Source organism: Myxocyprinus asiaticus, chromosome 25 (genome assembly GCF_019703515.2).
Source record: "Myxocyprinus asiaticus isolate MX2 ecotype Aquarium Trade chromosome 25, UBuf_Myxa_2, whole genome shotgun sequence".
NCBI classification, from domain to species: Eukaryota; Metazoa; Chordata; class Actinopteri; order Cypriniformes; family Catostomidae; genus Myxocyprinus; species Myxocyprinus asiaticus.
This window is the reverse complement of record NC_059368.1, coordinates 3,431,805-3,458,364: the sequence shown is the minus strand read 5'-3', so window position 1 is coordinate 3,458,364 and position 26,560 is coordinate 3,431,805. Positions and strand designations below refer to the sequence as shown.

Below are 26,560 nucleotides of genomic sequence, written 5' to 3'. Positions count from 1 at the left end.
TCATTTACTGTAGCTTTCTTATATCAAAACACTGTAGTAGAAAATCTATTAAAAATTCCTTGTTCAGAATGCCAAATATTTATATTTATACATACCATGTCATTCTAGCAGATGGTTGATACTGTTCTGAAGGCTAATCCAAAGGATGAAGAAATCTTCATGAAATATGACAAAACTAGAATGCTAACAGAAACAAAGATGACTGAATCGCACTGGTAAGAAATTATTACCACATTCTTAAAAATCTGTTCTTAAAAATTATTTCAAATCAACACCTAAAACTTATGATGTACCAACAATAGTTTGTAACTTTTTAAAGGTGGATTCCACCATCATATGTACCAATTATGCACTGGGAATCGTGACTCTTTCCATCTTCAAGATCCATCCACTAAAAATGTGAGTCTTTATTCATTTTTAGTGCAGTAATGCTGATGGAATGCAGTAGAATTTCAGAGAATTTTAATTTTTTCTTTGCTCTTTGTCTATTTAATATGTCTCATTCCTTTTTGGGGATGAGGTTTTTCCAGGTTTTGCAAAATGTGTATAAATATATATTAATTGTAATGAATTATTTTTAATGTCATACAGGAACACTACTATGACTCTCAGGGTAATACAGTCTTTGTTCATTAATGATCAAGACAGTTCAATGCAACATGTTCTACTCATCTGGATTCATCTCAAAAAGGTGAGAATTGTTTTAACTGGTCAACAACTTTAAGATGAAATATACAGTGAGGTGTTTTTAACAATTCTCTCAACTGATGACACTGTGGTCAAATGAATAATGAAAGCAAATTTTAGTTCTAGGCAAAAGATGGTTCATGAAGAGGATGCTTCATTTCCTTTCCTAGATATGCTTGGATTGGTGAGAAAATCAATAGCTTTTTGACCTTTTGAAATTCCACATAAAGTTAACCTTGCAAAAGCAACGTGTATTGAAATATGTGACCATTATGTTTCTTTCTTTAAAGATTGACCAGGATTTCTGTTTGGACACAAGATATAAAAAAATCTTGGCGAAGTGATGAATGTCCCATTTCGAGCCTGTTGCAGACCACAGGACTTACCAGCCAAATATGTATTTTGAGGAGCTGCTGACAGCACTTCAACCTCAACCTTAGAACACACTTTGGTCAGATTAACAATCAGATTTAAGAAATCCTTTTATTCTGGCATTTAACTACTTTTTATTTGGCTAAATTATTCAGTTTGCCTCTAAGATGGGATAGTGAAATGTCATCAGTTTTCTTTTACCAGAATCTTCTTCCCCCGATCATTAAGAAAGCAGAAGAAAATGGTCAAGATTAGTTTGGATAAAGCTGCAAACAACCAACAGTGTAAAGGTAATTTAAGGTGTGTAAAGTTTAGTTTTTGTAAACATGAATTTATTAGCTAATTTTTTTTATTAAAACAGAGCATAGATTGTGTGGCTTTTGAATAGTTGAGAAAATATTTTAAAGTTCTTAAACTGTAAAGATGTGTTATTGCTTGTGAAACCACTACTTGAAAAAAATTTGAACCATATTTGCTCATTGACCATTGAAAATTACAGTTTACACATCTGAAATACTTAGCAAACTCAATTGTTTTACAGTCCTTTTGAAAACAATAATTAACAGAAGGATCCTGTAAAGTTTCAACAGCAACTGTACAGTCTGGTCAAAAACTTGAAACGTCCTCCTTATTTTCTCTTTGCGTGGTGACATCTTGGCTAATGTTCGCATGTTCAACCATGGAGTGCACAGTGTTGATGTGCTTCCTGAGGTCATTGCGTGTATAAAAGTAAATGGTACATCCTGCTTTAAAAATTGCAAAAAGCTACCTCGTAGGAGAGACTGAAGATGTAGTGATCTTTGAACAGCTCATCAAAAGTTACCACTAATGTCTGAGCCTTGCATGGGACCACCTTCTGTTCAAAGATGGTGTGACTGGCTCCTTTCCTGTGGTAAGGAAGTGTTTTTCAACTACCAATTGGGCTAGAAATTCCGGCCCCGTCTGCCGGCAGGTCATCCCCTCCTTCCTGGATCTGGGAGGGGACAGGGGGAGGGAAACAACAATAACAAAAAAAACATGGTACTAATACACCGTAACGGTGATTATACCCAACTAAAACAATACTAATATTTAAAAAGAGAGGGAAAAGCCAACGCGGAGCGGCAGCGGGAGAGAGAGAGGAGAGAGAAAAATAAATAAATAACAATTTACACGCCGGTTCTCCAATATGCCGTAGCCTGGTCCTCGGCCACTCCTCCACCCTTTAGCGGATGACAGCCGCGCCTCCCCGGGCGGATCAGAGGCAGTCCTCCGGCCCCTGGCGGACGCCCTGCTGTGTTCTGGTGGACAGAAGGGGTCTCCCCCGCCCCTAGCAGCGGTCCTCCCACTCAAGGCGGTCGGCCAGGAGCGCCTCCCCGCTCACGGTCGGCGGTCTTAGACCCCGCCGTGTTTCAGCGGCTGATAGGGGTCTCCTCCACCCTTGGCAGCTGCCCTGACCACACCAGGCGGTCGGTTAGGAGCCCCTCCTCCGCCCGCCGTCGGTGGCCGTTCCTCCGCTCTCAGGCGGCCGGGCTCCTCCATCCCCCGTTGGGGTGGATGCTAGTGGCGAGGACTCTACGGCACATCCCTCCTCCTTTCCGGATTTCGGCACCAGTGTAACACAGTTCAATAGAAAGGAGAAGGTGAGAACCGGCTTAACAATATAAATAATTGTTTAATAATAAACGTAACCAAAAAGAAACAAACATAAACAGGTGTCGGACAGTTGTCCGTAACTCTCTGTCTGTCGCACTGCCTTCTCCGGTCGGCCTTATCCCTCTCGGGCTTATTCAGCCTAATAAGGGGCCAGGTGTGCAGAATCACGACCGTGCATAATGACAACTTTTGTTACATGCATTGAACAGCCTATTTTAAACCCTTTGATAAATTATTTTAATGAGACTGATAACTGAGCATGCATAGTGCCATATTACATTTTGGAAAAATGACTGTTGAATGTTTAGACTTATTAAATGTGGTGCACATGCTTGAAAAAAGTAAATTAAACCTGTTTTATTGTCAAATTAATGTCATTTTTGTATAATACCAAATTTACACCATATAGTGTTAAAATAGAGAACACTATTATTATGAGTTAACAAATTACACTCTTGAGTAACTTAATCTTTAACAACCCACACCAGTGTAAAACTTATTTTAACCTGGTAAATGTTGAGTAGTGTTAAATTTCAACTATGCAAAGAGTCAATATTAACTCGATTACAGTGTCAGTGTGCCAACACTTAAAATGTTAAAATAACTCTATTTAGAGTGGACCCCATGAGACACTTTCAAAGTGTTAAAATTAACTCTGATACTGTTATTTTGAGTACACAGATTTTGCTGTGCTCCATCAAGGTGAACATTTAAATTATATATAATAGTGAATAGCTCCTATTTTCCATTCCATAGAAGAAAGTTTTACAGCTTAGAACATCTCCATCATATGGGTTTGGAACAACATGAGGGTGAGTAAATAAATTTTGGGAAACAATCCCTTTAAAAATATTTGCAATATATAATTAAAGTTTGTCTTCATTAGCACAATGTAATTAAACTTTTGTCCTTCTAAGAAATGAAAAAAAAAAAAAATACATTTTATAAAGCAGCTCTAATAGCTACACTGAATTGTATTTGGCTTTCCAAACAAAACTGAAACACCACTCTAATTAAATAACACACCTGTCATGGTAGACTTCCTGAATCCATTTGGAATTTTGGATTAGTTCCATAGTTTGCCTTTAAATACTGACAATGACACAAATCCCCATTACCAAAATTAATCACCAAATTGTTTAACCTGTGACTCCTTGAGTTAACCACTTGTGTTGGCAGAGTTGAGGATGTCTGACTGCTCTAATGGAAGTTTTTAGATTATTCATATGATAAGAGTTCACGAGTGGAATCAACCATTAGTGTTGGAGGCCGCTCAAGTCACACATTTACTAGCAAGTGTGTAATTGGAGGAAGCAGTACCTGTTACTTTGTGTGACATTATAAATCGGCCTGAGTGTTATTAATGGATATTGCTTTTTCATAATGTGCTGCATCATTTTATTGAAATCTATAACGTGCAAAAAATGGAAGTAAAATTGTAATGTATTTTCTGGTAATATGGAAGTATACAGTATAATGCATTATACATCTTTATAAATCACATGATAATCTGATGTGGATGATTCTCATTAAACTTGTAAGACAATGAAAGAATATGTAGCCAGTTTTAAGGACTAATAAGATATTTGGCATTTGTGAGAAAATTTTAATGACAATTAACTTCATGGTTACTTGCGTAACCTCCGTTCCTTGATGGAGGGAACGAGACGTTGTGTCGATGTAGTGACACAAGGGGTCACCCTTGGGAGCCCAAGACACCTCTGGTTTTTGATAAAAGGCCAATGAAAATTGGTGAGTGGTATTTGCATGCCACTCCCCTGGACATATGGGTATAAAAGGAACTGGTATGCAACCACTCATTCAGGTCTTATGCTGAGGAGCCGAGACAAGGTCTGGCCATTTCAGCGGGTAGTTCAGCGTTGTGGCAGGAGGGACACAACGTCTCGTTCCCTCCATTAGGGAACAGAGGTTACGCAAGAAACCATGATGTTCCCTATCTGTCACTCAATCGACGTTGTGTCGATGTAGTGACACTAGGGGTCCCTATACAAAATGCTGCAACTGGCTGAACTGTGTTACGTGAACTGGCGGTGTGTGATGGGCAGACAACTGTGTGCCTCATAGCCAGCGCAACAGGCCAACACGTAACCTCCCCCAACATAGTATATGGCCTCTTTCCCCTTCTTTTTTTCCACTCCCTAAAAAACAAGGGGGATTATCCGACTGGTCTTGCCGACCATGTGGAGAAGTCTCATGGTAGATCCTACCCAATGGGGGAGGAGTTACTACAAACATGGAGACTGTGGCAGAGGGGGCTCTGCCCAAGTAAGATGCAGTTTGCCAACAGGGAAACGAATTAGCGGAAGATATACGTCGCATGGGGTTACCTTACAGGGAACCGCCACATGCGGAGCATCTACCCCAGGACAGGGCTCTTAGTTAGCATGTATACTGGGCCAGCAGCGAGTCTCTCAGAAAACTCGACTGCCACAGGGCTCGGAGGAAGTCAACCAGGGAACATAGTTTGTGAACACTACTGGGAATTAATGGCGCACATCTTCAGCTCAGAGGAGGTGAAAGGCGCTATGTGCAAGCGATACACCCGGCTATCCCAGGCTTATCCGCTTGTATTGCGTGCCACTACCTGGGATGAAACTGGTTACACCAGGAGGTTGTAGAACCTTGCAAAGGTGTTGGGTGTTGCCCAGCCTGCTGCTCTGCAAATGTCTGTTAGAGAGGCACCCCTGGCCAGGGCCCAGGAGGCCGCTACACCCCTGGTAGAATGGGCTCATAGCCCTACCGGGGGCGGCACATCCTGGGCGTGATATGCCATAGCTATGGCGTCAATGAGCCAGTGGGCGATCCTCTGCTTGGAGACAGCGCTTCCCTTCCGCTGTGCACTAAAGCAGACAAAGAGCTGCTCAGAGATCCTAAAGCTCTGCGTGCAATCCAAATAGATGCGTAAAGTGCGCACCGGACACAGCAACGACAGGACTGGGTCTGCCTCCTCCTGGGGCAGCGCTCGCAGGTTCACCACCTGGTCCCTAAAAGGGGTCGTGAGAACCTTGGGCACATAGCCCGTTTGGGGTCTCAAGATCACGTGAGAGTAGCCCGGACCGAACTCCAGGCATGTTTCGCTGACAGAGAACACTTGCAGGTCTCCTACCCTCTTGATGGAAGTGAGCGCAGTCAGGAGGGCAGTCTTCAAGGAGAGTGCCTTAAGCTCAGCTGACTGCAAAGGCTCAAAGGGGGCTCTCTGTAGATCCTGAAGAAATACAGAGAGGTCCCATGAGGGAACGAGGCGCGGTCTGGAGGGGTTCAGCCTCCTGGTGTCTCTCAGGAACCTGATAATCAGGTCCTGCTTCCCTAAGGACTTACCGTGTCATGGTGTGCTGCTATAGCAGCGACGTACACCTTCAAGGTGGAAGTGGACAGCCACCCTTCCAACCTCTCCTGCAGGAAGGAAAGCACCGATCCGACTGTGCATCTCTGGGGATCTTCCTGTCGGGAAGAACACCACATAGTGAACAGACCCCTCTTGAAGGCATACAGGCGCCTCATAGAGGGGGCCCTCGCCTGAGTGATCGTGTCTACCACCACGGGTGGTAGACTGCTTAGGTCTTCCGCGTCCCGTCCAGGGGACAGACATGGAGATTCCAGAGGTCTGGTAGCGGGTGCCAGATGGTGCCCCGTCCCTGAGAAAGAAGGTCCTTCCTCAGGGCTGTCGTGAGGAGCGTGAGGTCCGAGAACCACGTCTGGGTGGGCCAGTAGGGTGCTACCAGGACAACCTGCTCCTCATCCTCCCTGACCTTGCACAGAGTCTGTGCAAGTAGGCTCACTGGGGGCCAGCTGTGTGCCAGCTCGTCTATGCCGAGAGGTGCCTCGGTCAGGGTGTACCAGTGCGGGCAGTGGGAGGATTCTTGGGAGGTGAACAGGTCTACCCGCGCCTTTCCGAATCGACTCCAAATCAGCTGGACCACCTGAGGGTGGAGTCTTCACTCTCCCCTGAGGGTAACCTGCCATGACAGCACGTCCGCTGCAGTGTTGGGGTCACCCGGGATATGAGTGTCTCGCAGCGACTTGAAGTGCTGCTGACTCCAGAGGAGGAGACGGCAGGCATGTTGTGACATACAATGAGAGCGCAGACCACCTTGGCGGTTGACATATGCTACCATTGCCATGTTGTCTGTCCAAATTAACATGTGCTTGCCCTGGATCAACGGCCGGAACCTCCGCAGGGCGAGCAGAATTGCCAACAACTCGAGGCAGTTGATGTGCCAATGCAGCCGCGGGCCCGTCCATAAGTCGGCGGCTGCGTGCCAAATGCAAACAGTGCCCCAACCCATTTTGGAGGCGTCTGTCATGACCACGATGCTCCTGGAGACCTGCTCTAGGGGAACACCTGCCCGTAGAAATGAGAGGTCGGTCCAAGGGCTAAAGAGACGGTGACAGACCGGCATAATGGCCACACGATGTGTCCCATGGTGCCTTGCCCATCTCGGGACTCGAGTCTGAAGCCAGTGCTGAAGCGGTCTCATATGCATCAACCGAGCGGGGTGGCCACTGCTGAGGATGCCATATGCCCCAGAAGCCTCTGAAAGAGTTTCAGCGGAACTGCTGTTTTCTGTTTGAATGCCTTCAAACAGGTCGGCACCGACTGTGCGTGCTCGTTTGTGAGGTGCGCTGTCAATGAGACTGAGTCCAACTTCAAACCAAGAAAAGAGATACTCTGAACCAGGAGGAGCTTGCTCTTTTCCCAGTTGACCCGAAGCCCTAATCAGCTGAGGTGCGAGGCACCAAGTCCCTGTGTGCACACAACATGTCCCGAGAGTGAGCTAGGATTAGCCAATCGTTGCAATAGTTGAGAACGTGAACACCCACTTCCCTTAACAGGGCAAGAGCTGCCTCTGCGACCTTCGTGAAGACGCAAGGGGACAAGGACAGGCCGAAAGGGAGGACCTTGTACTGATACGCCTGACCCTCGAATGCAAACCTCAGGAAGGGTCTGTGTTGAGGTAGAATCGAGACGTGAATGTACGCATCCTTCAGGTCTACCGCTGTGAACCAATCTTGATGCCGGACGCTCACCAGAATGCGTTTTTGCGTCAGCATCTTGAACGGGAGTCTGTGTAAAGCCCGGTTCAGTACTCGCAGGTCCAAGATTGGCCGCAACTCACCGCCTTATTTCGGTACGATGAAGTAGGAGCTGTAAAACCCCTTGTGCATCTCGGCCGGAGGGACAGGTTCTATTGCACCCTTCCATAGGAGGGTGGCGATCTCCATGCGCAAGGTAGCAACGTTTTCATCCTTCACCAAGGTGAAGTGGGTACCGCTGAACCTGGGCGGATGCCTGGCGAACTGAATCGCGTAGCCGAGTCGGACGGTCCGGACCAGCCATCGCGACGGATTGGAAAGCGCAAGCCACGCATCCAAGTTCCGTGCAAGGGGGACCAAAGGGACAACGCCGCTTGAATGCATGAATGAACAGTTGTGAGAATTCAGCTGAGTGAGCATGACCGTTTGGCTCCGAAGAGAAAATCTGAATGAGTGGTTGCATACCAGCTCCTTTTATACCCGTATGTCCGGGGGAGTGGCATGCAAATACCACTCGCCAGTTTTCATTGGCCTTTTATCAAAGACCAGAGGTGTCTTGGGCTCCCAAGAGTGACCCCTAGTGTCACTACATCAACACAACATCGAGTGAGTGACAGATATGGAAGCACAGTTTCCCCCAAAATTCTCATTACTGTAATGTAAATACTGTAGGTAGCCATACAGACAGATATACAGATAGAAAGACAGACAGACAGATGGTTGGAGAGACAGACAGACAGACAGATAAATAAACATTACAATATTTACCTACAAGTTGAAGTCAGAAGTTTACATACACCTTAGCCAAATACATTTAAACTCAGTTTTTCACAAGTCCTGACATTTAATTGTAGAAAACATTCCGTCTTAGGTCAGTTAGGATTACTGCTTTATTTTAAGAATGTGAAATGTCAGAATAATAGTAGAGAGAATGATTTATTTCAGCTTTACTTTCATCACATTCCCAGTGGGTCAGAAGTTTACATACACTTTTTTAATATTTGGTTGCATTGCCTTTAAATTGTTGAACTTCAACACGGGTCAAACATTTTGGGCAGCCTTCCACAAGATTCTCACAATAGAACTGGTGTAACTGAGCCAGGTTTATAGGCCTCCTTGCTCGCACACGCTTTTTCAGTTCTGCCCACAAATTTTCTATCGGATTGAGGTCAGAGCATTGTGATGGCCACTCCAATACCTTGACTTTGTTGTCCTTAAACCATTTTGACACAACTTTGGAGGTATGTTTGGGGTCATTGTCCAATTGGAAGACCCATTTGCGACCGAGATTTAATTTCCCGGCTGATGTCTTGAGATGTTGCTTCAATATAGCCATATAATTTTGCTTCCTCATGATACCATCTATTTTGTGAAGTGCACCAGTCCCTCCTGCAGCAAAGCACCCCCACAACATGATGCTGCCACTCCCATGCTTCACGGTTTGGATGGTGTTCTTCGGCTTACAAGCCTCACCCTTTTTCCTCCAAACATAACGATGGTCATTATGGCCAAACAGTTCATATTTGTTTCTTCAGACCAGAGGACATTTCTCCAAAAAGTACGATCTTTGTCCACATGTGCTCTTGCAAACTGTAGTCTGGCTTTTTATGGCCGTTTTGGAGCAGTGGTTTCTTCCATGCTGAGCAGCCTTTCAGGTTATGTCAATATAGGAATCGTTTTACTGTGAATATAGATACTTGTCTACCTGTTTCCTCCAGCATCTTCACAAGGTCCTTTGTTGTTGTTCTGGGATTGATTTGCACTTTTTGCATTGAATTAAGCTCATCTCTAGGAGACAGAATGCATCTCCTTTCTGAGCAATATGATGGCTGCATGGTCCCATAGTGTTTATACTTGCATACTATTGTTTGTACAGATGAACGTGGAACCTTCAGGTGTTTGGAAATTGCTCCCAAGGATGATCCAGACTTGTGGAGGTCCACAATTTTTTTTCTGAGATTTTGGCTGATTTCTTTCTTTGCAGGTTATATAATGTTTTTTATTGAGTTTCCCCTTCTATGAAGGGCAATGTGACCATATTCATATAAAACCCAAAGCACATTCTAATTACACTCATAACATATAACATACTGTAGACAGATACTATTATACTGACTGCACTCTGAAGCTGAAGAGGAATTGGACAGTCAACATCACAGGCAAAGCAAATGTGTTAATAAGGGAGAGGGTTTACCCATCATTATTAATGTGCCCTGTGGTTAACAGAGAATCTCTTCCATATATACTGATGGTCTATGTAAACTGTGTGCAAGTGGCATGCAGATGTGTTCATACAAATGACACAAATTAGACATCTTTAAAAAAAGAAAAAAGAAATGGAAAAATACGAAAAAGAAAATGTGCAATAAGGTCAATGGCACAGAAAAGAAAAGCTTGCCTTCTAAATATAAAAGAGGCCGTTTATGAGTGCCTATCCTCTGTTCTTACAGTTACAGGAAGGAAATCTAAATTTATTGTGGTCCCTTTAAGATGATAAGTGTTTTTGTTTTTTTCAGAATTGGAGAACAGTATAAGAGCATGCCACTGAATGCATGAACATGTGTCTAGTGCTTTCAGGGGTCTTTGTTCAACAGTCAATGTAAGACAGAGGGATACAGGAATATTGAGTAATTAAAAAAGAGAAGCAGTAGTGATTCACCCTTTACCATGCTGTATGCATGCATGGGTCAAAACTCATGCCATACTTCAAATCAGCACTAAAAGCAAACAAAGTTCAGCCCAGATTAGGTTGACGACTGAAGTCGTGCATTACAATTAAATCCGGACAACTGACGCTTCAAACATTAAATCTAATAAAATGCTTTCTTTAATTCTACGATGCAATAATGGCTAAGCAGTCATTACGTTGTTACACAAATAGTAAAACCGCATCTAAGAGTGCGACCCCAGCCTGAGGGTTAGCAAAATACACAAAACATGTTAGGCCAGCCCTATTGTGGGATAAGAATGAGAAGTAAGGTGGTGTGGTGAACGTTCGTTCAAGGCTGAGGGTGAAGAGAGTTACAGTCTGACAAAACACTGAGAGGAGCCAAGTTTCCCTAAAACATTTCTCACTGAGAGGGAACAGAACACATTGATTCTCCAGAAACAGTCCAGTGGATGATCTTGGATGTCAATAAATACAATGGAGGTCAACTTGAAATGGGTCTCATGTTCAACAAGCAGGTACATTAGCCAAGGGCAAGAACACTGATGGCCTCTTTGGCAAAGTATTTGCCATTCATGTCTTGATCTGATGCCAGTTTCTCCAGAACTGGTTTCACTTCTGTCTGCAGACAGTTGCTATCCAGCATAGGTCCGATCTACTGAAGAGACTTGGCCACATTGAAGTGTACATTGGCAACCTGGTCATTGGACATCTTCAAAGCTACATGGAGCATATGTTTGGTGGTAATCTCCTGGCCACACACATCAGACAGAGCACTGATACAGAAGAGGGTGGTCATCCTGTACAGGTAGTTGTGGTCATTGACCATTCCCTGGACATTGGGTACAATGGTGTTTTGTGCCCATTCTGCTCCAAACTTCTCCACCAGCTTCATCAGGTTACAGGTGGCTGCCTCTCTGATGGCATATACATGATCGACGAGCCAGGCCATGCACAAAGAATTCAGCTTCTCATCGAAGAACTCTACACCCAGCTGTCCGGCCAGAAGAGGCATGTACTCGATGATCGTCAGCCGAACTCTCCACTTGGCATCTTCAGCCAGCTCAACGATAGCAGGTAGAAGAGACTGGGAAAACTGGCGGATTCCAATCATCTTATTTACGCAGTCCAAGTTGGAGATGATGTTGAGGCGGACCTCTGGACACTCATCTTTGAATTGGGCCAGGAAAAGTGGGAGCAGGTGCTCGATGGTGTTGTCTTTGCCAAAGATGGTGGAGAGGCCCATGATAACTGAAGCCAGGGCAGATTTTACATGCTGATTAGTGTCTGAGACAAGTACCTTAACACAGGGAAGAATGTATGCCATGATGATTGTCTCTCAGCTGTCCTCTGGTAAATTCTCACAGAATTCATTGACCTTGTTGGCAGCAGCTGTCCGAACCTCAGCCTCACAGTCTTTAAGAGGATTCTGGAAGGCCGGCACTAGGTCGTTCTTTGTGATCTCTGGACCTACGACCTTCTGCAGATCTGAGAATTTGTCTGCAACCATGTAGCGAACCCTCCAGGAATTGTCTTCTGCTGCTTGGCATAGGGTGGGCATTACCAGAGCTTCCAGGTCCTCTTGGGGCAATAAAGTGGCAATGCTGACACCAGCCTCCACAGCCAGAAGACAAACAGATTCCTGTTCATCAGATGCCAATGCAGTGAAAAGAGAAATGATGTCACTCTTAACATACTCCAGCTCCAACACTTTGGCAAACTCGCCCAGTTTGGATGCAGCGGCACAGCGCACCATGGGAGTGTCATCAGAACACAGGGTGTGGAAGTGCTGGTGAATCTCAGCTTTGACTGTACTGGAAACTCATGGGTAGCAAACACTGAAGAGTTCACAGGCTGAGGTACATGATATGAACCAGCCACCACTGGTCAAACGCTTCACAAGAGGCTCAAAGTGCGCCTCCAGGTCCACTGGAGAGTGTTCATGGGAGATCTTCCTCAAGGACCCCACTGCCTTGTCTCGCACCATCGTCGCTTCAACTGTTGCCAAACTCTCCAAAGGGGGAAGGAGACAGTGTACATATTCAGGGCCTCCAACCAGCATAGTGAAGTTACCCAGTTGCTCAGCAAGGGTAAGCAGATCTTCATCCTCATTATAGATGGTATCTGTGAGGAAGGGGAGAAGTTCAGTGCGTGTCCGTTCAACTCCCAAAGCTAAGGCAATGGTTGACAGTTTCTTAATGCTGTTCAACTGTAACTGAACATCTTCATTCCTTAATTCGTCAATTAATATGGCAATAGGGCAAAGAGAGTCATCGCATTTAGCTTCTGCCATCTTGGATGCTAAAGGCTGTTTTCGGTCTGGCTGCTTTCTTTTGATTTTCCCATGATGTCAAGCAAAGAGGCACTGAGTTTGAAGGTAGGCCTTAAAATACATCCACAGGTACACCTTCAATTGACTCCAATTAGCCAATTAGCCTATCAGAAGCTAATTGGCTAATTGCCTAAAGGCTTGACATAATTTTCCGGAATTTTCCAAGCTGCTTAAAGGTACAGTTAACTTAGTGTATGTAAACTTCTGACCCACTTTTGTGATATAGTCAATTAAAAGTGAAACAATCTGTCTGTAAACAATTGTTGGAAACATTATTCGTGTCATGCACAAAGTAGATGTCCTAAACGACTTGCCAAAACTATAGTTTGCTAATATGAAATCTGTGGAGTGGTTCAAAAATGAGTTTTAATGACTTCAACCTAAGTGTATGTAAAGTTCTGACTTCAACTGTATATAAACACATGATCAATTCCCAATGTTATTTTGTATTGTGTTGTATAAAATTGAAACTTTTATACAATATTTGTAACTTTGTTTACAGATGTTTATGTAAGCATACAATGCCATTTGAATACGCTTATAATGCTTGGAGAATACCTTTTAAAATGCTTTATATACACAGGCCTCAAGTAACGTGTTATCATCATTCTCGATTTATAATATTTCTTGCTCTAAAACATGAAATATTTTCTCAGGCTTAGGGACCCTTCCAATGATTTTAGAGTGAGACTGAATTTTTTATGTTGTAAAGCAACCTAAGAATGCCTGCAGGGTGCTGAGATCTAAAAGTGCTTTATTGATGTATGTTGAATGTAATATCACACTCCTTCCATCTTTGTGCTATTCATGCAATGTGAATGATAACAAGGTTCTCTCTCTGCATTGCACATTAAAATCTGCTTTTGAAAGATTTGCTTATTATGCGTAGTATTTGTTCACTCCAAATGTTTATTTGTAATGATAGCACATAAACAGAAAAATGCGTGAAGTGTGTGCTTATATATTGTGGTAAACCCCCATAACTACTGAATTATAGATCACACAATAATGCTATATTCACACTATAGGCTAAGTTTTGGGCTGAAGGTTGAATATTTGAATATAATGTAAATAATGTATAGATGTTTTTCATACAGCAATATAGTATTTACTTTGTTGTGTGTGCTGCATCCATGGCCTGCATAGACAGGATATTTACATGATTTGGAGCAGGTTGGTGAAATGCTGTGTGGTCAAAAAGCAAATTTTTCTTATATGTGAATAGTGTAATTTGTTTGATGTTAAAGCTGATCTGTGTATAATTATTTCAATGTTCAAATTCTTTTTCATATCCCAGCTTAATATGCAGTCAACTATAACTAAGTCATTTGTAGTTTGATTTCAAACTACAAATGATGTGTTAACACTGTTACGGAGAGGAAACTAAGGGAATTTCTGAATTCATTTTGCATTTCCACCACAATAGTTTTGCATTTCCTTTTATCCATCCCTTACGAAAATTAACCATTGTTTTCAACATAAAAAATGGTTACATGGTTACTTCTGGTTTACTTTAGTGAAAACCATGCTTAACTATTGTAAGGGCATGTTCTTTGGTGGAAACCACGTTTTTTAAAACCATATCTGTACCACAAGTTCACCATGGTGTTACTATGGTAAACTGAAGTAACCATGTTATTTTATTTTATTTTTGCAGAATTATATTTGATTATCATTATCATAGTTTTGTTTGTCTTGTGTAATTATGGTTTTACTATGAATATCATGATTAAAATATGATTACTGTAGTAAAAAAATGGTACATTTTGTGGTTACTATGGTTTTACTACAAATAACATTCAGCTATGGTTACTGTATTAAAACCATGGTTCAATTTCATAAGAGAAGTATAAAGCAATTGTTAGGGAATGCAACATTTATTCTGAGGGAACCAGTGGCCTACGTTTGGGGTGGAATTTTCTGTTTGTCTGACCAATGGAAAATGAAATTTTTGCAGTTTCAACTGGTAAAGCTAGTGGCACAGAAATGTTACAATTGAAAGAATTTTCCTTTTAATTCCAGCTATGCAATTTGTTGTATTTTTTTTTAATTGAGAAAGTGAAAGAAATACAGAATGTTGCCAAATTGCAAGACCATACCATTGAGGGACATTTATGTTGTCAGATGTTGGGCTGGCGCTCACTTGGACAAATTCTCTATAAAGCACAATACCCAGAGGGGTGACTCAACACCCAGTGCAAAAACGACACAGACCGCCCACCATATTCAGTTGCCAATGAATTAATGTTGTTGAAATGGAATATATCACGTTGCTACATATGCTGAATAAATCAGATATGGATAGTGAAGCATTTTTTACATTCATACTGCATACAGAGGAAAGGACATTTATTTCCCTGATGTCAAGGCCTGGTGTGTTAGGCATTGGTTTCACGCTGTGTGGCTATAGAAATGTGAGTCCCTGCTGATGGGGGCCACACGTAATTCATTTCATTTTCCCTGATGCCATTCATCCGGTTCTACAGACATTTGTATGTTTACTCAAACATTAGAGGAATTGATTTGTGCAAGCACTGAAATAGAAACGCTGTAATTTCGGTCTGTTCGTGTGGAAAGATTGTTTGGTGTGGTAGTAAAGAGAACATTTAGTTCTTTTATCACTAAAACACTTCAATCAAATACCTAACACAGTCCTTTTTTATTAAACAGTTGAATTCTCAAACAAAAAGTTTAAGAAGGGTAAAGTACACAAGTGGTATGTAATAATAATAATAATAATAATACTTATCCATGTACAACCATTGATCTGGAAGTGCATTAAAAAACTTTTTCTTGGGGAATGTACAGCAATATATTTAATAATGGTTATTGTATACAGTTCCGTTTTCTTTTATATATTTTCATTTCTTTAATGTCAACACATAACTCCATAAAAAACAAACACAAAGACATACTGCAGGCATGTAGGACTACAACCCAAAATTTTGTATTAAACATCAACCTGAACTGACTAGTTCTCTCAATTAACCAAGAATGTATTTCACAGTTGCCATCACTCTAGTTCACTGCAGTAACTCATCCTCATCATGTCTTTTTTTTTTTTTTTTCAAACTCGTATGACTTTCTATCCTCCATGGAACACTAAAGGAGATAAAGTGTTTTTGAAAGTCTTTTTTGGTTGAGGAAAACAACATTCAATTGTGTATTAGAGACATAAACGTAGCAAAATCTATGCATTTTCAAGCAAAAACGTACTAGTGTGTACATGGCCTTAGGCTAACATTCTGCCAGTTGTCCCTCACATCTCTGTTTGAGTTCCACAGAGGAAAGAAAGTCATAGGGATTTGGTACAACATAAGAGTGAGATTAACATTTTTGGATGATCTATGCCTTAAAGAAAGGCAAATATCTGAAGTTTGCTCTCAAACATAATTTGCACCAATGCCATTTTGCTACTATAAGAAAGAAAATAAAAACACTTTATCCTTGACAAGGTTTGTCATTGTCAACTGCAGCTAAGATAGTAATTAAAAAAATAATTATAAAACACTGGATGTTTTCCTGTGAACTATTCAGCTCATTCTTAGCTGATATGAATGTCATTTACCTTGGTACGTTAAAGGAAGGAGCACCCATAATGCTTAAACTTTATCATCTTTATCAAATACCACATAGCAGTTCATCAGGTATCAGTTTATGTGTAGAAGGTAAAATGTTCCTTGTTGGTTCCAAGTCTGATAAATGAAAGCCTTGGTTAATGGGTCCACTTTGGTGTCTTGGTCATGTATCAATAATCACTCGCCCGGGAGTGGGTTCGTGTAGGGGGCTTGTAGCGTTTGGTAAAGCTTGTCCATGTCCCACAGAATTCTGCTGGACTTCCATGGGAATGCCCATTGCGTTCTCCCGAGTCAGGAATTCCCTTGACTGCTTCCGATAGTCGAGGAAGGTACACACCTTGGTTGTGATCGCCACCACGTTCTTGCCGATGAAGATGGTGGACACCCGGCTGTCCTGAAATAGCACCATGTTGATGCCACGTATAAGGATAGTCACAATATTGATTGTGACCAGACTGAGAAGAGGATAGAGCATCATCTTCTGGGGGGACACATGATCGCCTTGTACGCTGATCTCACTCAAGGACACACAAGGAAGGATCAGCAACAAAATGTAGCAGTAGAAGAACATTAAACCTTCTGCCCAAATAGGCAAGCCTGTCCGCTGTGGCTCCCAAAGGTTCGCTTGCATGTCCAGGAGGTCGAGCAAATCTAAAGCCACCCAGAAGAGCCTACCCCTCATGTCCTCCTTCCTCCTAAATGTACGGATGTATTCCATGCTGTCCAGGGCCACCAGAACCAGGTAAAGACCTGGTACACAGATGGACAACAACAGAGTTAAAGCCTTCCGGGCAACTGTTTCCAAACTTTTGCGGTCTGCCTTACAGTTCTGGAAGACAAAGTAAAGCTTGATCTCTAGCACGAAGATATAGAGGAACCAAAGGATCATGGCGTAGCCACGTCGGGCTGTCCGCACCTCCGTTCCCACCCAAACCGCCACATAGCGGAGGACTATGAGAAAGCAGACGTCCCCTACCAGGACAATGATGCAGACGCCAATTTTGCGGGGACCCTGGTTCTGCTCCACCAGGTAGGCATCCATGAAGGCCATACTAGTCATAATGACAAAGGTGGTAAGACACACATGCCATTTGTCCGGTGATGGCAACACCATGCTGAGGGCCACCACGGCATGTACTTACTCAAAGCAATGTTGTCTTCTATGATGTAATTTGGGTACAAAAGTTTCCAGAAGTTGCTTTGGGGGCCACAAGGTGCTAGGCTGGTTGGATTCTCTTTTTCACTGTCATCACAGTTTTTTCCTCTTTGTGAATTTTGAAGGCATTAAAGAAAATCAAGAGAGTGCTTCTCCAGATCTTATTGTTGAGCATAAACCCAAACTTGAAGCAAAGCCAAAAGCAGAGCTTTACTACTTAAGTCAAAGGTTCCACCACAAAGAAGTTATTCTACCAAAAAGGCAATTTTGTTAGGTTAATTCACAGCTTTGCAAGGATCATATTGATTCTGATTCTGAAGAAGCAGCGTTTAAATGATACAAAGTTAAAAAAAGGGACAGAGCTGGATTACTTTGCAATGGAGATGCATCTCATAAAGACGGAAGAGACCTGGTTTCACACCCTTGGTCTTGACAGATGATTCTTCTCTGACCCACTAAATGGAAGCGAAATCTGCTCATTAATCAGTGTAGTCGTATTGATCCTGTTGGACTGCATGCCTGCCTGACCTCAGCATTCTCAAATGAGATGCCATAATTTTCCCCTTTCTTGGTCATGAGAACAGAAAGGTGATGCGAGGATACATGGGCTTTCCCGGAAGCTTAGCATGCATTTTCTGGATTGTGTGTCGAGAGATTTTCAGGCTAAGTACATTGTGGTGTTTCGTAGGCAAGATCTGGTAAGATTAAGTCTTTTTTCTTGCAAGAGAAAGAGAACCTTGAAGTGCTGTAGAGAGAATTGCAAAACATCAGGATGATTTTTTCAGAGTGCATGCAGGAACCGAATGTTCAGATGGTAGATACCGAGCAATTACTGAGCACTCTCTCAACATTTGTTTTTATGAATACAGAGTGTGCCAAAAAAGGAATTGCTGAGCAGTGAACAGTGTTTCGGATTAAATCTGGAGGGCTGGTGGCCTCAAGCCATAGATCACTGGGACAAAAGGTCACTGGCTCCAGAGGCTCCACATCTGTCCTTGGCTCCCCCAAGCTCTTTTACTGGGATTCTGTTTCATTTTTACCCTCTCTTCTGACACCACCTGAAAAGAGAGAGGGAAGAACAGGACCTGTCAGCACAAAGTGGATAATAAATCACTGCTCACGGCTAGGAGCCAACAGTGCATCCGGCCTTTGCCATTGTGTCAGCATCATTTAAAGACATGCGATAACAGCATAGAGGTAATAAAGTGTTATATTGCCACCCATTCATTTTCACTTCATTTTAATACAAGGACTGTTCACTTGACTGTACAGTACAATGCAGTGCAATAATCCTTGGCAATATTCTGGCACTGATTTTTAGCTTAACATTCAAGATGGCTGAAACCAAGAACTCTAGACATAAATGTTTGTAGAATAAATATAGTTTTTGATTCTTGCAGGTACAGACTTTATCATTTGGAGTAATATTTAATCTTCGATATTATCATGTTTTCAACTAATCTAATCCCATGGGAAAATGTCATTGCTTAGAAACTGGTCTTTCATATCTCAGAAGACATAACTGAGTTCTCAGATATGTTTCGCTTAAAAGAATAGCTCCTCCAAAGATGAAAATCATGTCATGTTGTTTTAAAATAATTTCTTCCATCAGCCCCAGTCACTCTCATTGCATCTTTTAGCCATACAATAAAAGTGATAGATGACTGAGACTGTCATTCTGCCATCTCCTTTTGTGCTCCACAGAAAAAGGAAAGTCACACAGATTTGGAATAAAATGGTGTGTAAATAATTACAGAATTTGTATTTTTGGGTGAACTGGCCCTTTAAGTATCAAGAGTTAATATGAATATCTCTGACTTTTGATTGCAGACTTTGGAATGTTTGTGAATCTGAGAACAGTTTAAGATATTAAGATCTTTTCTGAAACTTTAGAGGAGACACGTGAGATTACTGGGGTTTTTTCTCAGGAGAAATATCTGAGAAGCAGGAAACTTGAGCAAAAGTCTCTGCATGAGCTCTATTTAATTTAAAAACAATTGATATAGTAAAGAGATCTCATCTGTGATTTTATTTTACTACGAGTTTTCTCATGGCAACATACTCTTCATCAGGTCATTTAACATGACATAACACAAACAAACAAAGACATAAATATGTTTAATGTGATAATGTTGTATGCATGATTTAAAAGCTCATGTTAAAGCACAAATACAGTAGGCATGTGTTGTCAGGCCATCATCTGTGTTTGATGAATTCATGCAGGTCAGTAAACCTTCACCATTAATAATTCCAGCAAAGAGACTGTGAAACAGTGTTTAGAGATCCATTTAGACTGACCTGTTTAATATTCACACACTGAGCTGCTGGCCTTTGTCTGATAGCCAAGGTCACATGAGCGCTAATCAACACACTGGCCTGACATTTTCCAAAAATTAAAGCACAAATAATGGAAACTCGGCACAGCACGCAGTTAGCCAGACACAATCTTGTCTGCTTGTCTTATACGAGATTAAAATATCAGTGAGGATGGAAATTATTATTTTTTTAACTGGAATTGAACAATGGAGTAGTGTAATTTCAATGTATTTTAAAACGCAGACACTCAGCAGATGAGTTAAGGATTCTGTCAAGTCAACATAATCTTATTAGCATTTGGTGGCATAGACAGATACAAGGCATAGATCTCATTTCTATGCCTGTCAACTCCACCGTGGTAGAACTGGGTTAAATTTAAATAATTGTAATAGTCTTTAGGATGATGCATTGGCGATCTCCTTAGGTTCCTACTTCATGCATTTGTAGATATGTCAAGTCACTCAAATCCAGACCCTAGCCACAATTCTGCCATGTGAACAAGGATACACAAAGGCTTTTATTTTCCAAGATATTACTAATTTGCTTGTGCAGTCTAACATATTGTGTGCATGATTAGTGGGCATATGGTGGGTTTCCAACCTTGTCTCATAGAATCACGTCACTATAGCTAAATGTTTTCAAAATGATTTTTACGTGGCTTGTTAAAGTATTGTGGTAGTAAAACAGTACATTATCAGTTTATAAACGTTCCGCCCTGTTCCTTACACAGTGCTATCAAAACTATTTTTCTATAGTGCAACACTTGTAAGGCAATATTAACATTAGAATTACATAACCAACTACATTTACAAGCTTGCTCGAGTACGATAAAATTGCATGATAGCTATGGAGTTATATTTGTGCCACAATACTGCGGACGCAATATGATATTTTGAGTGCATTAAAATGTGCAAGAATTTCAGCCAATCAGAGATGAGGGGGTAAATTGTGATTGGCTGGCTTGATCATCAATCATGCTGCTAATCAAACCAGAAGCAAGAAAAGAAGGGGGCAACTGTCCTACTTTTAAGAAATAAATTTGCTATGTGAAATATCTTAATGCTCCTTTATGGAGACAAGATTGTATTCATATTGAGCCCTGATGTTCTCAGACGGGAAGTGCAGAATTCACAGATGAAATCTCATTTCTTTATAGTGCTTGAATTAAAACAATAAATTATTAATTGTATCCTCTCTAAAGGCCTTAACGAAAAGGTCTGCAATATTCATGACGATTTGTAATTCATAAATGCGCTTTGTCAGTTTCCTGTTTCATGTGCAGTGAAATGATCTTGTGATTAGTTGCAAAATCTGTTTTAAGAAATCATTGATCTTCTGTTACCAATAGAGTGTAGAGAGTGTAGAGTATTTCCATATAATGATCACATGCTAGCAATTAGTGTGTTTCAAATACATTCCAGTTTAAGTTTATAAAATCTTAAAGGCCCTATGCGTTCATCTGCTGTCATACATTTTTAATGTATCATGCAAAATTAAGACTTCATATTAAGGAGTCATTTAGCAGACTGCTTTATCCAAAGTGACTTCCAGTACACTTATTAAAGAGACCGTTCTGCCAAGAGAGGAAGATAACTTTTTTGCGACATCCTCTTTGGACGTCTTTGGATCATTTGCTCACTAACAATGATGTGGGTAAAGTTACCAGTATAACGACTTCCGAAATTGTAAGAGAAATGTCTTGAATCTAACTGCCTGGCTTCACACAATTTCAGGGTGTACAAGTTTTTTTATCAGTCCATTAGTAAACAAAATTGTGTTTACATGTTCCTAGTCTGCTACGATGTGGAACAACTAGGTGGAATTGACTTGTAGAAAGAACAATGACATGATGTCACACCAACAACAGCAACAGATATTCAATACACGACAAGAGACAATGGCAAACATGAGGGCTTAAATACACTGACAAGGCAAACACATGACACAGACAACCAATGACAAGACTAAACTAATGACAAGATAACAAGACAATAAACCAATGAGAACAAGACACATGAACATGACGGAAACAGGATATCACATGACTAGACAAGGAAGTGAACTAATTTCAAAATAAATGAATTGAAACCATGAACATGAATCTAAACATGAAACAAGAACACACAAATATGTTACAAGAACACAAAGATTTTTAGAAGAATATCTTTGATCCAAACGGTTTTAGGTGAGAACAGACCAAACTCCTTTTTCACTATAAATCTTGACAGCGGTCTCCTTGGTGATCATGATTTCAAGCTCAATTACACTTCCTATAGTGCCATCTAGCACTCTGCGCATGCGTCAAGCACTAGGAAGTGTAAACGAGCTTGAAATCATGATTGTGCCTAGAGACAGCAATGGCAAGATGTACAGTGAAAAAGGAGTTACATTTTGGTCTGTTCTCACCCAAAACCAATTGCATCGCTTCAGAAGACATGGATTTAACCACTAGAGTGGTGTGGATTACTTCTATGATGCCTTTATGTCATATCTGGACTTTCAGATTTCTGGTCACCATTCACTTGCATTGTATGGACCTACAGAGCTGAGATATCCTTCTAAAAATCTTAGTTTGTGTTCTGCTAAAGAAAGAAAGTCATACACATCTGGGATGGCATGAGGGTCAGTAAATGATAAGAGAATTTTCATTTTTGGGTGAACCATCCCTTTAAATGTCAGTCAAATGGTCACTTCCTGTCTAAGTGGCCAGTTCTTGGTTAGAATTAACTTGTTTTTCTTTTTTTAATAATAATAAAAAAGTTTATTTTTGTTACCTCATTGGAAAATAGTTTTTTTCTTGTTTTAAGCATAAACCTCACAGAATTCTGTTAGACTTCTCTGAAAACAAGACTTGATATCTTATGTAATTTTGCTTTTCAAGTAAATGTATCTTATTTTAAGGATATTTGGGGTAAGGATAAAGATTTTTTTTTTACTAGAAAATAAGACAAAAATATTGAGTAAGAAATTGTTTTTTTGCAGGGTAGTACTGTTGCCAAATTTTAGACATCTGTGCAATCACCTCCTCTTCAATATTCAGATAAATATTGAATGCTAATGAAGTCTACAGTACGCGTCTGTTTCTGAGCAGCTTACAGTACAGAATCTGACAGTTTTGTCAGGAATGTATGCTATGCTGTCTCTGTTACATTACCTTAGCATCTGTATGCTACGCTGGCATGATGCCACCTCTGTTGGCATCACAGATGTCCCCCGACATCACTTTATAATTGCTTGTACTGTAAACACTTTCTCTGACAAGTTTTCTTGCTCGCTTCACACAGAAAAAACATTACATACATGACATTGTAGATGTTTATACTCTCAGTAAACACGGCAATCCATTATCATAAGTAAACACAATAATCCATCGCCTGCGGTGATATGTACATCAAGCAGTGTCATACAGAACCTCAGAACCTTCTTAAAAGATAAATATTCATAAAGATCAACTCTTTTTTTTTTCACCTGCACCAAAAAAATCTGCTTAAACCAGCTAAGACCAGCAAACCACCCAAGGCTGGTTTTAGCTGTTTTTCAGCTGGCCTAGCTGGATTTCCCTGTTGGAAAAAAAGCACACAGCTTAAACCAATCAAAGGTGGATTTCTGGTCTTAGCTGGTTTAAATTGATCTAGCTTGATGTCCCTGCTGAAAATAAAACAGCTCAAACCAGCCTAAGACGGTTTTCTGGGCTCAGCCTGTTTAAAGTAGTCCAGCTTGATGTCCCTGCATAAAAGAAAAATCAGTTTAAACCAGCCTAAAGGTGGTTTGCTGGTCATATCTGGTTTCAGATTGTTTAGCTCTCCCTGCTGGAAAAAACAAACAAACAGATTAAACCAGCTTAAAGTGATTTACTGCTTTTATATACATTTAAAGATGTTTTAGATGGATGTCACCACTGAAAAAAACAAACAAACAAAAAAACTGCTATCCAGCCTAAAGTGGTTTGCTGGTCTTAACTGGTGTAATATTGACAAGTTGGATGTTTCTGATGAAAAAAAAAAAGTTTAATCCAGCCTAAGGTAGTATGCTGGTCTTAGCTAGTCTTAGATGGTTTAGTGTTCAGCACCGACTGTGCGCGCTCGTTCGTGAGGCACGCCGCCATCGAGACTGAGTCCAACTCCATGCCGAGAAAAAAAATGCTCTGAACCGGGGAGAGCTTGCTCTTTTCCCAGTTGACCCGAAGCCCCAGTCGGCTGAGGTGCGTGAGCACCAGGTCCCCCCCAACACATCCCGAGAGTGAGCTAGGATTAGCCAGTCGTCGAGATAATTGAGGATTTGGACGCCCACTTCCCTTAGTGGGGCAAGGGCTGCCTCTGCGACCTTCGTGAAGATGCGAGGGGACAAGGACAGGCCGAAGGGAAGGACCTTGTACTGGTATGCCTGGCCCTCGAAAGCAAACCGCAGGAAGGGGCGCTTCGAAGCCTTCCTTGGGTTCTTGGCGGCTGGCCATGAGATGGGTGGCGTCTGCTTCCTGCGGTGGGCTCCACGCTGGGGTCGGGCTGCAGGAATGCAGGAGGACACCCTTGGCAACGAGCAAACTGCTGGGCAAAGTCCTCGACGGTGTCGCCGAACAGGCCAACCTGGGAAATGGGGGCGTCAATGAACCGTGCCTTGTCAGCCTCTCTCATCTCCACCAGGTTGAGCCAAAGGTGGTAAACCTACAGGCCCTGGACGGGAGTTTCAGGTGCCCGCGCCAGGTGGCGGTGCTCTGCGGGCACAAGTGCACCGTGAGCGCCTTATCCACCTGGGGGATCATCGAATACCCCTTGGCCGCCCCACCATCGAGGGTAGTGAGAGCGGGGGAGCTGAAAGATTGGGATTTGGTAGTAAAAGGTACCCCCCACGATCCTGTCAGCTCCTCATGCACTTCCGGGAAGAAAGGGACTGGGGCGCAGCTGTGAGCGGTGCTCTGGGCCCAGGAACCAATCATCGAGCCGCGAGGGTTCAGGGTTCGATAACTCATCGTCTTCCTGGGCTCCGAATAAGAGGTCGAACTCGCCCTGAGATGAGCCGGCGGTCTCATCCGAGAGCCCGACCGGGGCAAGCGAGCATGCTGAGGAATGGGAGGTCCTTGGGGGGTTACCTGGCGGAGGTGCTCCCATTGAAGTCCCCAAATCGCCCCCAGTGCTAACCAACGTGGCCTTATACCCGTAGGTAGAAGGACCGAGGTGGGGAGCTGCTGGGGTGGCTTGCTTTCTTACAAAGGCAAGCTGTGACCGCAACATTGCCATGGTCAAGTTCTCGCAATGAGGACAAGACCCATCCACAAACGATGTATCCGCGCGGGCAGCGCCCAGACATGTAAGACAGCGATCGTGGCTGTCAGAAGCGGAGAGATAATGACCACACAAATGGAAAGGCATCTTTAAAAAGACTTCCGTGTGTGCCGCTCTTTTAGAATTGAAAATATATTCTTTTAGAAAATACTCTTTTGTTTTGTTCTGCCGAAGCGTCCAGGGGCGTTCTCTGCACTCCACGGGTGCAGAGGGGGAGAAGCCACTGAAATGTGCCATAAATCCAGCAGTTTGAGGTGAATGGTAGGGAGAAATTGAATTCAGTGCACTGAACGGCGGTGGTAGGTCTGATCACTGACAATGATGAAACAGCCTACAGAGAGGAGGTGCACACTCTGACACACTGGTGTAAGGAGCACAACCTCTCCCTCAATGTCAGTAAGACAAAGGAGCTTGTGGTGGACTTCAGAAGAAAAGACAGAGAACACAGTCCCATCACCATCAATGGAGCACCAGTGGAGAGAGTCAGCAGCTTCAAGTTCCTGGGTGTCCACATCACTGAGGAACTCACATGGTCCATCCATACTGAAGTCATTGTGAAGAAGGCTGATCAGCGCCTCTTCTTCCTGAGATGGCTGAGGAAGTTTGGAATGAACCGCCACATCCTCACACGGTTCTACACCTGCACTGTAGAGAGCATCCTGACTGGCTGCATCTCCACCTGATAAGGCAATAGCACAGCCCGCAACCGCAGAGCACTGCAAAGGGTGGTGCGAACTGCCAGACACATCATCGGAGGTGAGCTTCCCTCCCTCCAGGAAATATATACAAGGCAGTGTGTGAAAAAAGCTCGGAGGATCATCAGAGACTCCAGCCACCCAAGCCATGGGCTGTTCTCACTGCTACCATCAGGCAGGCGGTATCGCAGCATCAGGACCCACACCAGCCGACTCCATGATAGCTTCTTCCCCCAAGCAATCAGACTTTTGAACTCTTGATCTCCAACGATCAAAATACATCAGCACTGCACTTTATTACTCTTACTCTTATATCTCACACCGGACTGTCATAAATTATATTATTATTATATTATATTCTCTCTTAACAACTTACTATCAACCGACAGCCTGAATGTCAATACAGTACAAAACAACCTACTGTACATTCTATATATACTACTATATATACTTTTTTATTTTTTTATTTTTATTGAATAATGTGTATCTATATTGTACGTACTGTATACTGTACAGTGTATGTTATTATTTGTATATTGTGTTGTGTGTAATTATGTGTATATTAGACTTTAAATTGTGTTGTGTTAATTTGATGTTATTGTAAATTGGTATATGTCTCATCACTGTCACGACTGCTATGTTGATCGGAACTGCACCCAAGAATTTCACACACCATTGCACTTGTGTATATGGCTGTGTGACAATAAATGTGATTTGATTTGATTTTGATTTGAATGTCTGGTTTAAGCTGGTTTAGCTGTATGTCCCTGCAAAAAACAAAAAACAT

At 42.1% G+C, this 26,560-nt stretch overlaps 2 protein-coding genes and 1 pseudogene across 4 annotated transcripts in view; all 3 read right to left on the bottom strand.

Annotated features, from left to right (window-relative positions):
* The window catches only part of LOC127415553 (NADH dehydrogenase [ubiquinone] 1 beta subcomplex subunit 1-like), a 226,033-nt gene that overhangs the window by 98,466 nt on the left and 101,007 nt on the right, over nt 1-26,560 (bottom strand). The gene's annotated exons all lie outside the window — the stretch shown is intronic.
* Nucleotides 10,773-12,710, bottom strand: LOC127415545 (serine/threonine-protein phosphatase 2A 65 kDa regulatory subunit A alpha isoform-like; annotated as a pseudogene).
* On the bottom strand, nt 15,420-17,608 carry LOC127415551 (transmembrane protein 121-like). Its single transcript, XM_051654333.1, has one exon. It carries the CDS (start codon nt 17,439-17,441, stop codon nt 16,491-16,493), a length of 951 nt encoding a protein of 316 aa, XP_051510293.1. The 5' UTR covers nt 17,442-17,608; the 3' UTR covers nt 15,420-16,490.

Bases quoted from the DNA above. Each gene is read 5' to 3' on its own strand.
- LOC127415551 (XM_051654333.1), bottom strand. From the start codon at position 17,441: ATGGTGTTGCCATCACCGGACAAATGGCATGTGTGTCTTACCACCTTT.